Here is a 17,546-nt window from a genome sequence, read left to right as displayed (position 1 = left end):
TTCTTCGACCATCAACTATTACATTAATCAACTACAGGAGGATTTCAAACAGAGAAATTTCTATTGGCATCTAGTGACGATTTAACACTTTAAAGGCATTACGCGAAGCGCAATGATGATTTAGTGGATGGAAGGAAGCGATTAAACGTCTGATTTAAACTTTCTCATCAGTGGTGGCGGCCTGGTCAAAATCGCTCAAAAGCTATAAAATCAGATTTCTGTTTGAGCTAATTGTAAAATCGCGGGACAATTCCTGTGCTGCGAAGATTGCGACATAGAAAGCTCAAAAGTCAAACTTTCTATTACTAACATGACTATATCACCAGTATCAAATGTTGATCGAGTTTGAATATGCAGATCCACATGTGGTTAATATCTTCATTTAGAGTTGTATGTCAGTATACTCAAGTACCACCTTTCCTTATAATGTGTGCCATTACTTTATATCCTTGCCCTTTGAACCCTTGCGACCGACTATTGGCATTGCAATGTCGCCAACTATGCGTCAATGAAGAAAAATTGCTTACGTATGACGGAGTGAAGATCAAGCTGATGAAAGGACATCAACCTTTTAACAGGACCATTAAAGTTCAATGTGTCATCGATTGGGCACATAATCCATTCTGTCAGAATTCACTTGGCATCCAAACGCAGGAGATGATAAACAGCATCTGATTGTATGCCAATCAATAACTTCCTGAACCGCCCATCTGCACACTGCTTGACTGGAAGTAAAAGATAAAAGTCAATGAACAATGTGATTTCAGATTCAGCTACTACAAAGAGAGGAACAACATGGAGAGAAAACTCGGATCTTATGGGGATGACTTTAAGGAACATTTCCACGAAAATTTCTGTTGCAAGAGTAATCTGCGGACAAAATAACTAATATGAATTGAGAATTTCACGTAAACTTTTTAGGATAAAGTAACATTTCCTCACCTCTTCTCTGCTGAAAGTACACCAGAAGGGCAGCTGGTCTTGGCACAATCCTACCATGCTGCATAGTGTAAATCCAGCTTTCCTTGGCTTCAGCTTCTTTAGGAAGTGGACACTTCACAACCAGACCAAACTTCCGGTAAACTCTATCCTCTGGAATGGGAATAAATTTTATTTCATAGAAATGTAGTGGTACATGAGCCTCAGAATCAGACCATGGTTCTTTTAGACCAGATGGCACTAACATTTCATGGAGTTCTTCTCTAAGATAGTCATCTGCAAAAGGTAATTGCCTTTTAAAATAATAGGCCTAAAATGTAATAAATGTAATTGAAGACATATAACCGATAATTGTGCAATGAAGGTAAACCTTCATTTTCTTCACATTCAGAAGCATTAGCTTTTCTTGTCCCTTTTCCATGATCAGGCAAAAGGTAATTCGACAAAGCACCTCGTTCATGCAAAGTAATGCAGGCTTGTAAGGAAGCAACTCTCTTAGCTTCATCCTTAGATGAACAAGGAGAACTGTCAACCTGACGAAAAGGAGCATTTGGAGGGAGGATCACTCGACATGTTATCCCATCTAGGTTTTCGAGATAGAAGAATTTGGGTTGTGGAGTGAAATACCTACAGAACTCATACTTAAAGTGAAATGATTTAAATGAAAAAAAAAAGGTAGTGCAAGAGTTTATCATTAGATAAAAAGCCACTCACATGTCTCGAGGAAGTTTGGCACAGTAATGATGAAGAAGTGAAATGCTGCATCCTGTACTGACAGATGCACCCGTGGAATAAACTTTATATATTTTCTCCTCTAAATCATTAAATGATTCCTTAGATGTTCTAGATATGACCTCTTTCTTCATGATATCCTCTCTAGTCGAAAAAGATTCCAGTAACATCTCATCTCGCTCATTTCCCCTGCAAATCAGATAATGGAGTTATTGATTTGAGAAGTTGAAGTTTAATACAAACAAATCCTAATGCATGATGATGCACTCATCACTGACACAAGAAAATACCTCTCTAGGAGAAAGACATATTCAGATGTTAGCATGCGAGCACGGCCTCTTGATTGTATGAAACTAGAAACTGTTTGAGGCAAATCAAAGCGCACAACAAGGCAACAAGTTTGAATGTCAAGTCCTTCTTCAGCCACATTTGTTGCAACCAAAAGGTTCAGCTGGTGCAAGAACCAAATGGAAAAAGAAATCAGCAGCAAGAAAATCCTACGTTTCAAACAATTAGAACATATTGGGTAAACATTTCTGTAAGTTTCACTGAAAATTGCAAAAATATCTGCCTGGAATAAACAGTTCAAATGGGTTCCTATCAAAATAAACCTTCATAATCTGCAGTGTGTGAGTAATGAAATTTGGAATTGGCAAAGAAAACAGTGCTGCGGTTAGACAAATTGATTAGCTTCTGAAAAAATGGAGCTGAGACCAAATCTATTTTTCACAAACTGCCATTGGACTTTATATGGTAAGTTCAAAATAACACAGAAAAATAAGCAAGTCTAATCTATTGCCAAAAATGCATGGGAAAACATAACAACTAATTGACCACAACAATACCAGATCATGTTAAAGTATCACAATAACAAATCAGAGAGTGCACCTTCCCCAATGAGAACTCCTGGACAACAGCATTCATATTTTTCCGTGACATAGATCTCAACCCAGAGCGACAGCCAACCAGGAAGGCGCACTTCCAAAAGTCCAAGGACTTTAAATTCCCAATAATGTAAGCCAATGATCTTGCAACAACGACTCTCTCAACAAAAATAATGCATTTCACATTTGATTTTAACCTGCCAAAAGAATAGATTAAATATCTAAATTTTATTCCATAGTTCTGAAAATGATATCGATGTGGGTAACTTCAAATGTAATAAAAAACGTGGAACTTTTTCCACAAAAATAGTTGAACCAATAAAATATTTTGATGATATTAGTCACGGCAAACTTCATGTAAATCTAGAAGGAATTAGCATAAGAATATCCTATAAAATGTCATCATTGCTAAGAGTAATAATATATGCTTACAATAGGTTTTAATATCTTTTGGTTAAGTTTATAAAAACTTAATCCCACTCTTATTTAAGGAGAGTAGTGATTCAACTGTACTTTACTTTGAAATATTATTCTTTCAGTGTGAATATTACATCTGTAGGAATTAGACAAGTATGCAAGTTTAATTTTCAAATAAAAGAATCAGTTTCATAGATATTAGGAGTAGGTTGTCAGTTAGGTCCTGTTTTATAGGAAAGTTTGTTTCTTTCTAGATTGCTCTTGTAAATCTATATAAGAAACTTCATCTATGAATAAAAGTGAGGTTTTTATTCACCAGAAACTACATGGCAACATCAGAACTACAACTCTTTGAATTAATTTCATCATGTGAAAACGACTATGATGGATTTTAGAGGAGTAAGTGAGTCCGACGTCTCATCTGCAGTAGTTCACACACTTGGCAGCAGTATGGATATTTTTGCTGGATCCTCTATGAAAACCACTATTCATCAGCTCAATGGAAGGAATTTTTTGGAGTGGCCACAATCCATAAAACTGGCAATTGATGGGCGTGGAAAACTGGGGTATTTGTAGAAAAACAAAGAAACCAGAAGAGGGTGATCTAATGTTCACAACCTAGAGATCAGAAAACTCGTGACAACATGGCTCCTTAACTTGATGGAGGTTTCTATCACAAAACCCCACATGTTTATGAAGACTGCAAAGTAGGCATGGGATTCTTTATGTGAAACTTACTCGGATCTAGAAAATTCCTCTCAGATTTTTGAAATAAAAACCAAACTTTGGCAATCTAAACAAGGTCACAGTGATGCTACCGTGTACTACAATGAGATGGTAGCTTTATGGCAAGAGTTAGACCAGTGTTATGATGATAAATGAGAAAACGCTAACGATTTTGCAAGATACAGAGAAAGAAAAGAGAATGATCATGCTTACATGTTTTTGGCTGGTGTCTATCGTAGCTTAGATGAAGTTAAAGGGCACAATCTTGGAAGAAAGCCCTTACCATCAATCCATGAAGTTTTTTTTTCAGAAGTTGGATAGGAAAGTAGAAAGAATATCATGAATGGAAGTCTTAAAGAGCAACCTAATGTAGGGAATAAGAGTTCAGCACTAGTTGCTCAAGGTGGTAACATGATAAATGACAAAAAGAAAAAGCCATTGTGTGGTCATTGTAAAAAATTCAAGCACACTAAATAGACTTGCTCGAAGATACATGCTACATCATTGGGAAGAAAGAAAAAACCTGAAAGTGCTCTCCAAACCATGGCTGAAGATTCATTAGAGATACAAATTAGCTCTACACAGTTGCCTTCCACAAAGGATCAACCAGAGCGACTCTTGAAAATTACTTCAGTCCACTCAAGTTTCCATTTCAACTTTTTCTTCAAAATCTTCTTGTTTTTTTGCCCAAAATGGTAATATTTCTTCTTTTCTCTGTACCAAATCAAATTGTTCCTGGATCATAGACTCAAGACAAACCGATCATATGACAGGATATTCCGGTCTTTTTTCATCTTACAAGCCATGTGCAGGCAACACAAATATCAAAATTGCTGATGGCACGCTCTCTACAATTGTTGGAGTAGGGAATGTTAGAATCTCACCATCGTTTTCCTTATCTAATGTCCTTCTTGTTCCAAAATTGTCCTACAACTTAATCTCTGTTAGTAAGCTGACTCATGACCCAAATTGCTAAGCTAATTTCACTTCTTCTCTTTGTGAGTGTTAGGATGTGGTCGCGAGGAAGATGACTAGCAATTCTAGTGAACATGATGGACTCTACGCCTTTGATGAGGGAAGTTCTTCAAATAAATCAGTCCAAATATCTTCATGTTTGAAAATTACTTCAACAGTCAATGATCATGAGATTTCTTTATGGCATTTTCGATTAGGACATCCTAGTTTTCATTATTTGAAAAATTTTGTTTCCTGAATTATTCAAAAATAATCAACCATCTCAGTTTCAATGTGAAATTTCCACACTTGCAAAGCAACATAGAGCTTCTTATTCTCCACGGTTTTATCAATTTTCAAAACCATTCTATTTGATTCATAATGACATTTGGGGCCCTTCTAGGGTTACCATGTGTTTTGGAAAAGGATGGTTTGTAACCTTCATAGATGGTCACTCATGAATTACATGGGTGTAATTGTTGAGGGAGAAGTCTGAGGTAGAATTATGAGAGTTAAACTAAAATTTGATGTTTTGGAAGCTACAACAACTTCCTCTTACACACAAAGAGAAGACTTTTGAGAGTTATAGCTCCTTAAGACACAAAGAGCAACCTTACAATATTTTCAATATTTAAAGAAAAATTACAACATAAAGGTCTGCTGAATGTTTTATTCTAATCACAACAATGTTTTTTCAATTATCAAAATTTTCCACTCTTGAACTTGCATAGAATTTTCTAACAAATTTATGTATACATGACAATTATGACAAATAATATCAATTATATGGAATATGAGCTCTTCGTCAAGGTGACTCCTTTATTCAAGATTTTTATGCGAAATTAAGTATGTTGTGGGGTCAATTAGCACTGATAGCGGCTATTGAATTACAAGCAAATCAGTTTTTTTTCCAAATATAGAGAAAAACAACATCTGACTCAATTGTTGATGGCAGTAAGAAGATTTTGCGTTTTTCAAGGGTTCTCTACATCGCATACTCTTGTCTACTATCAATACAATTATGAGAGAATTAATTGCAGAAGAAACTCATTTTGACTCTGTCTCCCATCTCAAGCATAAGTAAATCTCAAAATTCTTTTAGTTGCCATCACTAATACAAGCCCCATTCTACTTAAACCAAAATTTGTCTAAAATGCATTTCAGATAAGTGTAAATAATGCCATGAAAAAGACCATCGGAAAAACTCATGCCCACAACTTACAAGGTATATTCATACTCGAGGTTTATGCTCAAGCCCCAAAAGCATGGATATGTTTCACATTAGTCTTAGTCGATTTTTAGGCAACCACAACGACACAATGGTTGCCAAATATATTTGTTAATCAACACAAAGCCTTCTTCACTTGTTTAAGCTTCTGAACTAGAAGTCTAAACATTTTTGTCGAATCAACGTCATCAATTTTTTTGTCCAAAAGCTTGCGATCTTCCTACTTTGCAAGAACACCTAGCTAAGGTAATCTTTCTACCACTTTATTGATTTATTCTAGCACTACCAATCATATAACTCCCTTAGATCTACCTTAGTCCACTTACTCTTCTACTATTGATAATAACTAACCAGTTTAAACCACTGATGGTTGTTATACCTTTAAAGGGATTAGTAATCTTAATATTATCTCACCACACTTTTGATCATATTTAGCATGTTCTCAACCTCACCATTAGTTTATTATTTATTAGTCAATTAGCTGATTTAGGGTATCATATAACATCTACTGCTACTTCTTGTGTTAGTACAAGATGCGCAAACGGCCGTAGCATTTCTGCCTTCTGTGAGTTGGATCATCTCCACATCCCACATTTGGCTGCTACTTCTACAACATCTTTACTTTCTATTTTCTTTTGCCTTAAACTCTTAGTACATTTAACAAATATTACTTTTCTTCACATTGTAATAATATATTTGCTTGTTTTATATTACAATGACTGTTGATTCCCTTGCTGAATCCCAAGAGATGGATGTGACCATTTAGGTTCCAGTTAATGCTATGGTATGCAATGGGAAAAATGCGTCTCGATCTAGTGTTTCTACTTAAATGTTTTTGACTTCCAAGCCTTCTTTGGTCACACCACCCATTCTCCACTGGTTATCTACCCTCATAAAGTGGCTATGTCTCAAATGATTTGCTTTCTTCCCATCTTGAGATGGATGAAGAGAACATGGACATGGTAGAGACTGACGGTCATGATGAAGAGATGGATTAGATGATCCCAATGATGAGATGACACTCAACGAGTTCTAGAATGGCATCAAAGAGAAAGCCCGTGCAAGGAGGAACTCGAACACTTCAACTGTCACCCATAAGAAAAAAAATTGAATATGGAGGATTTTTCAACCAAATAAGCCATGTTTCAACATTACAGTTTTCAATGAGATGAACTACTTCATTAGCATTTTCTTTTCACTTCCTATACAAATTATTAAAATTATGAAATATCGTACTTTCTCTTTTGAAATTGTGTGGGATTACAAACACTAATACTTTTAATCGTATTCAAGACCTTATTAAGAAGCATAAACCTTCAATGATGTGTCTTATGGAGACTACAGCAAACGCGAATAGAGTTTTTCGCACGTGTAAGAGGTTCAGCTCAATATGGGAGTGGACCGTTATCCCCACGGAAGGACTTTCTAAGGGTATAATTGTAGTTTACCATCGTTCAATTGGAGTGGTAACTCCTTTGGCTATCTCCAGAGATGCGATTCATCTAGTAATTTCATCTAAAACCCATGATGTTGGCTTTTAACTGTAGTTTACAATGGTCTTTCTTTAACGCCTAAAAAAAGCTTTGAGATCAGCTATCTAGTGTATTCTCAACTTACTGTGGTTATTAGTAGAAGATTTCAATTCCATTCTCTTTCTTAATGAACACAGAGATGATTTTTTCAACTAGTATTCTCATAAAGCTCATTTTTTTAAAGATTTTATTGTTAGAAATTCTTTGCTTGATCTTGATCATAAGGGGTCTATTTTTACATGGTGTAATAGCAAAATAGGTTTTGCCCATAGATGGGCTAGACTAGATCAATAGCTTGCTAATACTCTCTGGACTTCTAATTATAATTCTTATGCTAATTCTCACTGTCTAGGATTTCTTCTGGATCATTCACCTTTAATTCTTCTTGTTTTTCATTGTGTTGTTTCCAAAAGCAAAGTTTTTGGATTCGATAACCACTAGTTAGAATATGCTAATTGTCATAGGATTATTCATGATGCCTGGAATTTTAACCCTCATTCTTCTCCATTGCAAGCTTTCAGCCATTTAATTGCTCGTACTAGATCTAGACTCATCAACTGGCACACTACAAGTCCGGATTCTTTAGAGAGAGATTATGGCCACTAAGCTTGAAATTCATAATGCGTAAAAAATGATGTAGAATGCCCTCATGAGGTTGATTTTTCTTGTAGGTTTAGGGCCCTTAAGAATCGTTATAATGCTTTACTTAGGCAAAACACTATTAAATGGGCCCAACGATCTCGCTTAATGTGGCTTCAAAATGGAGACACCAATTCAAGTTTCTTTCATAATTGTGTCTGAGTGCATAAACATCATAATCAAATCTCTCATATTAAGCATAATCATGGCACCATCCATTCTGATAAAGAAGACAGAAGTGTTTCACTGATTTTTATGTTTTTTTGCGGACCTCTAGGAGTATTGTTGTTTTTCTAAGATTATATATGCTTTACCATCATATATTAAAACTATTTCTCCTAATGATAGCCATTACCTTATTCGTCCTATAACCATGACTGAGGTTTAGAAAACCTTGTATTCTATGCCCACAGACAAAAGCCCTGGTACAGATGGCTTAAACACTAAGTTTTATAAATTCTTTTGGCAAGACATTGGAAACCACCTTTTTAAAGCCATTGAACATTTCTTTTATACCTCTTCCCTTCCTAAGCTAAGGGTCAAACATATGTTGCTCTCATTCCTAAATCCAAAGTAATCCTCAGCTTGTTTCCGATTTTAGACCCATCTCACTTTGTAATGATTGCTAGATCATTTCTAAAATCATGGCTAATAGGCTTAAAAGGGTCCACCTCAATTTAATTAGTCTTGAGCAATACGGCTTTTATTTCGGGAAAGAATGCTATAGACAATATTCTAGTTGTCCAAAAATTGCTCATACCATTGATAATGGTATGAAAAACCCTCCTATAATGATCAAGATTGATATTAAAAAGGCATATGATGCCTAAAATGAAATGTCATTCTTGCTACTTTGGCCAAGATGGGTTTCCCTCCGATTTGAATTTCTGGGGAAAAGTTGTACTACTTTTGCTAGTTTCTTTTTCTCATAAATGTTCAACCCGTAAGTTGGATCACTGCCTTTAGAGAAATTAGACAAGGAAACCCTTAGTTCCCTTATTTGTTCATTTTGGCTTCCCAAAATCTAAGACCAATTCTCAATCATGTCATTCTTACCAATATGGTCCCCAACTATAACTCTAGACTACATACCAATTTTAATCATCTTATGTATGCAGATGATCTTATCTAGTCACTAAAGCCTCTTGATTGATTGCCCAAAATTGTAAGTTCTTTCCATCTATTCCTCATTTACAGGTTAAAATCCCAATAACAAGTCGGCGATTTTTTTTCCTAGCTAGTTCAATAGGAAAATGGATAAATCAATCCAACACTATTTGGACTTTAGAATTGGTAGATTCCGTTTCACTTATCTAGGAATTCAGATTGTCCCTAGAAGAATCCGTGTCAATCATTTTAATCCCATGGTTGCCAAAGTTTCTAACACTATTGCCTCTTGGACTAAAGGCAAGATTTCCTCAGCCGGCAAAACCACCTTGATTAATAGTTCCATCTTAGCTTCTCCTACTTATTATTTTTTTGTTTACCGTCTCCCAGATCCATTATTAACTCTATCTTCAAATTGGTGAGGAAGTTCCTTTGGGCTAGAGATGGTAATAGTAGTGGCATCCATCTAGTTGTTGGATGGCGCAGTGCTACGCTTGATAAAGTTTAGGGTTGTTAAAACAACTATGATGGCTGAAAATGTGCTTAATTTTCTTAATTGTGATAATAAATTTTGGATTGATATCTTCAATCTCAAATATGGGCATTTCAAACTCTAGGATATTCACATTCCAATTGTTCTGCATTGTTCAGATCCATTTGTAAAACTGCCAGTATCATTAGAGCCAACATCTGGATCAAGTCTTTAAACCCAAACCATGCAAATTTCTTTTCAGATCATACCGAGAGTGGAACAAGATGGCAGATTGATTGGCGGCTTTCAGGGGGAGATCTACTATGCTCTCCCTGTATCATAAGGGATCGAGCGTCCACGTTGGTTAATGAGAGCTTCTACTGGTTCCAGATTCTGCTTATAATCTTTGGCTTTTGCTTAAGTGTTATCTAGCCTACTTATTTATACCGTTTTGTATTAGCTATTTGCTTAGCTCAAAAAAAATTAAAGATAAAAATAAAAATGCTCTCAACACCCTAACAAATGGTAGGAATCCAAGCCAACAAGTGATAGTACAAGACAGTATACCTAGATGTGAAAATCACCATAAAGTCTATAGCCACTGTACAATCAAAGTTGAGCATGAGCAAATTATTTGTACAATAGCCAATTGGACAAGCATTAGCCGACAGCTCACCTTCATACAACTACCGAGGAAGGAGTGCCAAATGAATATAGCAGGCATGCATATATATATGATCAGAAAAGAGATGATTGTTTCAAAATATGAAGCAGCCAGCAAATGTCAATATCTGCTTCTGTCTACTGCAGTTTTTCCTTCCTAGCATAAGCAAGATTCTGACAAATATTTGCACAAAAATTTCAATACTATCTCCAGTCAATCAAACAGCCTTGTGTAGAACCGTCTCCAAATACTGAAATATTTAAAATTGTTGAGATCAAGTTTCTGTCATTTAAAGGTAAAGGCTTGGTTCAGTGATGATTTTATACTTATGTACAAGATAACAGAGAAAGTGATCAAGGCAAAAGTTACAAATCATTTCCCATAAAGAATCAACAAAAGTAATGTATGATCATATGATATGCCCATGCATAAGTTATATGTTATCCTTTCTTTCAGACAAAAGAAACGAACCAACCTGTAAGTGGAAAGCATTCCAATAAGAACTATCAGCTTCTTTGAGAAATATGGCTCCTCTAAGGGCATCAAAGAAGTCAAATCAGACTCAGTGTCATCTGTGCAATCATCATATAATCTCATTACTCATTAAAACTGCTAAACTGAAAATGATGAAGTAGAAAGATAGAAATTTAACCAAAGGAAGGCACACAGCATCCTTAAAATCCATCATATTCTCACGGAAAAAGATCAAACAGTAAAAAGTCAAACTAAGTAAACCATGACACTTTGCAACCTTCAAGCAATCTGAACTTCATGCATCATTTCCAAAATTGCTTGCAAACAAATTTGCTACCTAATTATCATAAAATACGCTCAGAGGACCACATAACTGCACATCTAGCTCTTTCATCAACCACTAGCATCTTCCGCACATAACATTACTTGTTTTGAAACCAAAATTTGCCACACTTGCTAAGCTTCTCAACTTAAACCCCTCTATTTGAGGCTATCAATCACCCCTTCTAATTTACGTACTTCCTACACCTACACAACAAACCCAGGTAGTTGCTCTAGTGCTAAAATGCATATTGCACATATACATCATATTGATCCCTGATGTTTCAATTGATTAATTGCTTGTAATTATGGATTATAATTATGGTTTATGTTTTAATGTATTGTGAAATAGAATAGAGATTTGAGCCAAAATAAACTTAAAATTGGAGTTTTAGCAAGAAATGAACAAGATATTAATTTTGGAAATTTATGGGGATCTATTGAAACAAAGAAACCGAACATGGCTAAGCTTAGAACTTTAGCACATCTTATGCACCACAAAGGCCGCTGAGCAGGCATGTTAAATTAAGTGGTTGTGGTCCAATATTTGGTAGCCAATCCAAGTTATCTTTGTCCTTATTTTATTCTAAGAGTCAACCTTAAAAGAAAAAGAAATAATGCCAAATCCAAGGATAACTAAAGCTTGGTTCCTCAAAATTGGGAGATCTAATTATTTTCCTTTATTCTTTTTGTTTTTTAATATATATATATATATATATATACTTCCAAATTGATCAAAAATATTGTTTTGCTCGATTGATACAAGAAGGCCTATTGCTTAATTATCAAAATAATATATTACCAATTAGAACGGCAAATCTGTAAATGTTTAATTGTTCTAACACTTAGTGCTGAAATAGCAGGGTTCAATACAAAGTATTCAACTCATTAAAATTTAACGCTATCAATAGATTAGATTTCTATGAGCTTACTTAAAGTTGTTCATTGATAAAGGAAGTAAACAAAGAGCTTGTTTTGGTTATTGAGATTAGGAAGGCCAGGTTGTTAAAGTCTGTTTATAACCATAATATTTATTATAGAATAAAAAGGTTTATATTTGCATGAATGGTCAATTCAATGGATCAATATTGAAATTCTGCCTTAGTTAGATACTCGAATTATTGAATTTCATTAACTAGTTTATTTATTTCGATTTTATTGACTCCAGTTTCAAATTCCATTTTTATTTATTTCATATAAAAACAAGCTTTCATCAATCCCAGTGGATTCAACCCTATTCATCATTATATACAATTTATTTGTCTAAATAGGCAACATTGGATCTAACTCAACAAGCTTTTTGCATTAAATATCCAAACTTGGATGGAGATTTTGAGTTAAAACCAGCCGATACATTTGTTGCCGAACTTCCGTGGCCTTGAGAATGAAGATCTTTACAAGCATTTTAACAAATACCATGTAGTATGTTCAAGCATGAAATGGCAAGGTGCATCTAAGGAGCAAATTAAGCTATGTGCCCTCCCACTCTCATTAAGTAATAAAGCTAAAGACTGACTATCTTATTTGCCTCCAAGATCCATTACTACATGTAAGGACATGTTGAGATTGCTCCTCAACAAATTCTATCCTGACTCAAGAGCCGCTAACATATGAAGAGAAATATGAGGAATAAAGCAAAAAAAACGATTTAGAGACCCTTCATAAATATTGAGAAACATTCATGAAGTCGTGGGCAAGCTACCCTAAACATGGAGTTTCTGAACAGCTTCTCATTCAATATTTTATGAAGAACTGTTACCGATGGAAAAGAAGATGGATGCTTATGCCCACTCAACATTGGGATTCCTGAACAACTCATTCAATATTTTTATAAAAGAATGCTACCCATGGAAAAGAAGATGATGGATGCAACTGGTAGAAGTGCCTTAGTGAACAAAACTCCTTAAGCTGCTAGAGATTTAACCTCCACTGTGACCACTAATTCACAGCAATTAGGTTCATTGAAAGTGATAAGGTAAATATGTCTAATCCAAATTTTTTTCTCAAACAATTGTAACCCAAGATCGAGGGTTATCCTAGCCTTAGCTATGGAATAACAAAACCAAATTTCCAAAATTTTCAGAGTAGACTTATGACTGCTTGTTTATACATATTTCTTGTTTTTATTTTATATAGATTGAGCATGTTTTTCCTTAACTATATACACTTATGGCGATTATAATTCATTCTTTTGTGTTGCAAAAAATGGTGGTGTAGAGCACTTTTGGAAGTTTCATGCAAACCACAGGGGCGAACACACGGCTTGAGATTTTCCATATGGGGCGTGTGTACAACTTCTGGACATTTTTAGGAAGAAACTCAACAAAACCATAAAAGCACATAGGCAGTCGCACGCCCATGTGCCAAGCCGTGTACTGTTTATCAAGAGATTTTCCAAGATTTTCAGCAACCAAAAAGCCACACTACCACCCACGTGGCTTGACACATGGGCGTGTGGCGTCAGAACAACCCCCTTTAAAAAGCATAGTAACTTTATTGTTAGTATCTTTTTCTTCAACTTTGGGGCAAGGATTACAACTAGGACTTGAAGACTTGGTCTTGGCAGCCAAGAGAGGGTTTCATCTTTGTTCTCCATCGATTCTATCATCCAAAAATCCATCAAGGGACTTGCCTGAGCATCGTTTGAGGCAACATATTCGGTTTCTCGTGGATTTTGGATCATTTAGCAATTCGAGAGAGCTTCATCAACTCATCCATCTCGAGGATTATGGGAGTTATCATTATGGATTGTCTTGTATTTCATTCTTGTTATTCGTTATTGTATTGCTCTTCTTTAAGGAACTAGACTCCGTTTGGTACTTGGACATATGAACCCTACAAGTATTGTTTAGTATGATTTAACTCTTGCTTTTCTGAATTTGAGATTAGTTTTGAGCTTCAACCTTGTGTTCTTATTGTCATGCAATCCATTATAGCAAGAGCTCAATAACACATTTAATCACTTTAGTGACGAGTTAAGAAACTCGCTTGAGTTAGGTTTATCAAGGTTGAAGAGAATAGAGGGTGAGCTTTGAGATAGAAGATATTTCCTTTTTGCTCTCCGATTTGATTAATCCCTATCTCTAAATTCCATTAAGCCTGATGCAATCATCGGGGTCTTAACGAAGAGAGAGATTACTGTCGCGGCTTGTATGGGATTAGGAATCAATTGACTTGAGAAAGAGATTAATCTACTTTAGGAAATTGAATTAGTCTACTTGGGAAGTCTATTTCTGATCCCAAGACTATCATGCAGTCGTATGGGACTAGTCGACTGCATGATAGTCTTGTATGGGACTAGTCGACAGTTGCCTTGAGAAAGGGATCGACATGCTTTATGATACCCACGGCTCAAGCTATCTTAATTAAAGTTCATAAGTTAAATAGAAAGCTAAATAGCAAGGATATGGTTATTACTATTACTCTCATTCCTCATGGGAGTACGACAACCCCTCACTCATCACTTTATTACTTGACAATCGATGCACCGCCACCGGTCTTAGTGGTGGGCTATCATAAAACCAACATGTCCATTGCAACATCATACTTCAAACCATGATCTACTTTGTTGAAGATATGATTAAAGCCCTTGCTACTAACAACAATTTCAACAGAAAGACAAGATCAAGCATTCAAAATTTAGAAACCAAAATGAGGCAGCAAGCATCATCTGTAAGTAGATTACAAGCTCAAGGTTAGTTGACCTCACAACCCATTATCAATTAATGTGAAATAGGAAAAAACCAAAAGAATCCAAAGCAGTGGAAGTGTAGCATGTCAAGACGCCCTAGAAGAACAGACAAAAAGAATTTTTTGCTCCCCAAAAACAATTTAATTAACCTAAAACAATCAATAATAAACACCAAAAGTTCTAGAAATAAAGCCTAATTTTAAAAAGAGATTTGCAAAACCCCTAAGAAAAAAAAAAAGTAAAGAAAAGGAAATTCTCTGAGACTTTCTGCAAGATAGACGTAAATATTCCCTTGCATGATGCAATCAAACAAACACCCGACTATGCAAATTTCTATAAGAATTATGCATCAATAGCAGAAAACTAAAAGGTAATGAAAAAATAAGTGCTGGAGATAACTATTAAGAAAAGTATTCCTCAACTCTACATCAAGTTTGTACCTCATGTGAAAGAAAATAATTCCCTAACTCTACAATTTTATTAGGAAGAAAATTCCTTAAGACAACTAAAACAAAGATTAATGTGTGCAATGTAACTATCGCCATGGAACTTGATGATAAAATCGCTAAATTTAAAATTTATGATACCATAAGATACCCTAAAGATGTGTCATCTATTTATGTTGTGGATGTTATCAACCTTTTCGTGCAAGAATTGTTTAAATTGAATAATAAAGATAATCAAAAGGTCGCACTTCATAACCAAAAGATAAGAAATTTGCAGAATATGGAAAAGGATTTTATCACCAACTATCATGTTCAAGACACAAGCTTTTGAGCTTGAGGGCTTGTCTGGATTGGCTTCTGGAAAGCGCAAAAGTGCTTTTTTATTTTTTAAGCACTTTTGGGTTCAGTAAAATATGTTTACATTTGCTTTTCCACAAAAGCAGATGTTTAAAAAAAGTTAAAATACTGTTTTTTTTTTCAGAAGGTGATCATGTGGTGCTTCTAGGAAAAGCACTTTTAAAAGCTATTTTGGGGGTTATGAAATTATCAAGTTAATCTTCTGAAATAAAAAATTCCGCCAATTTTTTTAACAACCCTATTATCATCATCATCATCATCATCATTATTATTATTAGTGTTGTTATTATCATTATCAATAGCAACTAGTATCGTTTGCAATGCATATCAGTTGAAATATTATAATAACTCAATAGAAGGCTCATTTTAGTAATTTGACATATGAAAAAGTACTTTCAAGAATGCCCATCTAAAACAATTTCACAAATAAAAGTACTTCTGCATTAACTTGTCCAAACATAAAATACAACAAAACACTTAACTTACTCTGAGAAACACTTTTTTTAAAAATCCTTTCTACAAACTGAAAAAAAAACACTTTTTTTTAAGTTAATCCAAACAAGCCCAGAATCACTTGACCATAAGGTACGATGTTGGTTACATTGATTTATCTCTATCTCACAGAAAACTTCCATCTATTTTGCAAGCAAGAAACTTGAAATCAAAGCCCTTGCCTACTCATCCAAAGTATATGTTCTTAGGAGACAATGAAATCCTTCTATTGATAAATTCCAATAAACTCATGTTTTACAAGAGGAAAAGTGGATCCATGTTCTAAGAGTTCAAGTAAGTCATTGGGTACGTCCCATCCTGGTTGTTCCAAAAAAAAACAACTACAATTCAAATCCCTAATAATGAGTTAGTTCCTACTCGTATACAAATCAATGGCATATTCGTAAAGATTACAAGTTAAATACCCCAACTAGGAAAGATCTTTTTTCACTACCTTTTATCAATCAAATGCCTGGACATTTGGCTGGTCATTCTCATTTTTGTTGTGTTGATGGCTATTCAAGCTTTCATCAATTTCCCATTGCACCAGAAGATCGAGAGAACATGTTTACGTGCCCTTTAGTACTTTGTCGATCAACGAATACCATTTGGGCACTGTAATGCCCACAACACCATATACACAATTTATTTGTATTAATAGAGCAAAATTAATTTTGATTAGATTTGACACCCACCATTCAGGTAAATCATTTAAAAAGCTATTATTTTAACATCAAATTGATACATTTAACAACATTTGTTTATGTCAAGGGATAGCAAAACTCAAATAGCTAAAAGTACAACTAATGAAAAGTGTCAACTATTGCACTCCATAACTTTGCCAGCTTTGGCCATAAAACAAACTTTCCATCAGTTAATAAAACTGTCCAAATGATATTTTGGAGTGAATACCCCATACCAACAATGACATCAGTGTGCAGAGGACAGTAAATAATTTCCAATCACCACAAGAAATAAAAGCAATCATATTCCCCTCTATAGCTTTCTTCCAAGCATGGCCTTATAATGCTTCTTAGTATATCCACGAGCTAGCAACAACGCAAACTACCAAAAAAAAAGATAAATTGATTTCAAAGCCGAGCTCACCAATGTTCCATATCAATCTCACTCATTGTATATTGTCAAGCTGCCACTGCAACTGAGCAAAGCAGCACAAGGACTTTTTACCAATGTCTTTTTGAACTTATCCACGGATTAAAGTGCACTTTATTTACCCAATAGGATATGTAAACAAGAAATTCATACACATTTGTCAAAGAAACTTCAACAATTTTGTCGGTTCAAAGGTTTGTACCCTACCCTCTCTACACAAAGTACACTCTTTATCCTTTACATAACTTTCTACCACATTGATTGATTCTAGCATTACAAATCATATCATTTCCTTGGATCTCCCTCGGTCTAATTGCTCCTCTATTATTGATGATCCTAAGTAAGGCTATACCTCATA

At 35.0% G+C, this 17,546-nt stretch overlaps 1 protein-coding gene across 5 annotated transcripts in view; it reads right to left on the bottom strand.

The window, feature by feature from the left end:
* Window positions 1–1,060: 1,060 nt before the first annotated feature.
* The window catches only part of LOC120268275 (endoribonuclease Dicer homolog 4-like), a 32,728-nt gene continuing 16,242 nt past the window's right edge, over window positions 1,061–17,546 (bottom strand). For 2 of the 5 annotated variants that reach the window (XM_039275716.1, XM_039275720.1), the window contains one exon: window positions 10,777–10,866. Coding sequence is in view for 1 of the 5 variants with exons in the window: in XM_039275721.1 (XP_039131655.1) it covers window positions 1,180–1,215; window positions 1,310–1,472; window positions 1,654–1,860; window positions 1,962–2,122; window positions 2,560–2,752; window positions 10,770–10,837 (828 nt within the window). In the remaining 4 variants the exon portion in view is untranslated. Of the gene's footprint in view, window positions 1,216–1,309; window positions 1,473–1,653; window positions 1,861–1,961; window positions 2,123–2,559; window positions 2,753–10,766; window positions 10,867–16,670; window positions 16,691–17,546 lie in introns of those variants that run through there. The other 3 variants (XM_039275721.1, XM_039275717.1, XM_039275719.1) reach the window with 3 other exon arrangements.

The sequence above is a fragment of the Dioscorea cayenensis genome, chromosome 9 (genome assembly GCF_009730915.1).
Source record: "Dioscorea cayenensis subsp. rotundata cultivar TDr96_F1 chromosome 9, TDr96_F1_v2_PseudoChromosome.rev07_lg8_w22 25.fasta, whole genome shotgun sequence".
NCBI lineage: Eukaryota > Viridiplantae > Streptophyta > Magnoliopsida > Dioscoreales > Dioscoreaceae > Dioscorea > Dioscorea cayenensis.
The sequence above is the reverse complement of the archived record's forward strand: the minus strand, read 5'-3'. Positions and strand labels throughout refer to the sequence as shown.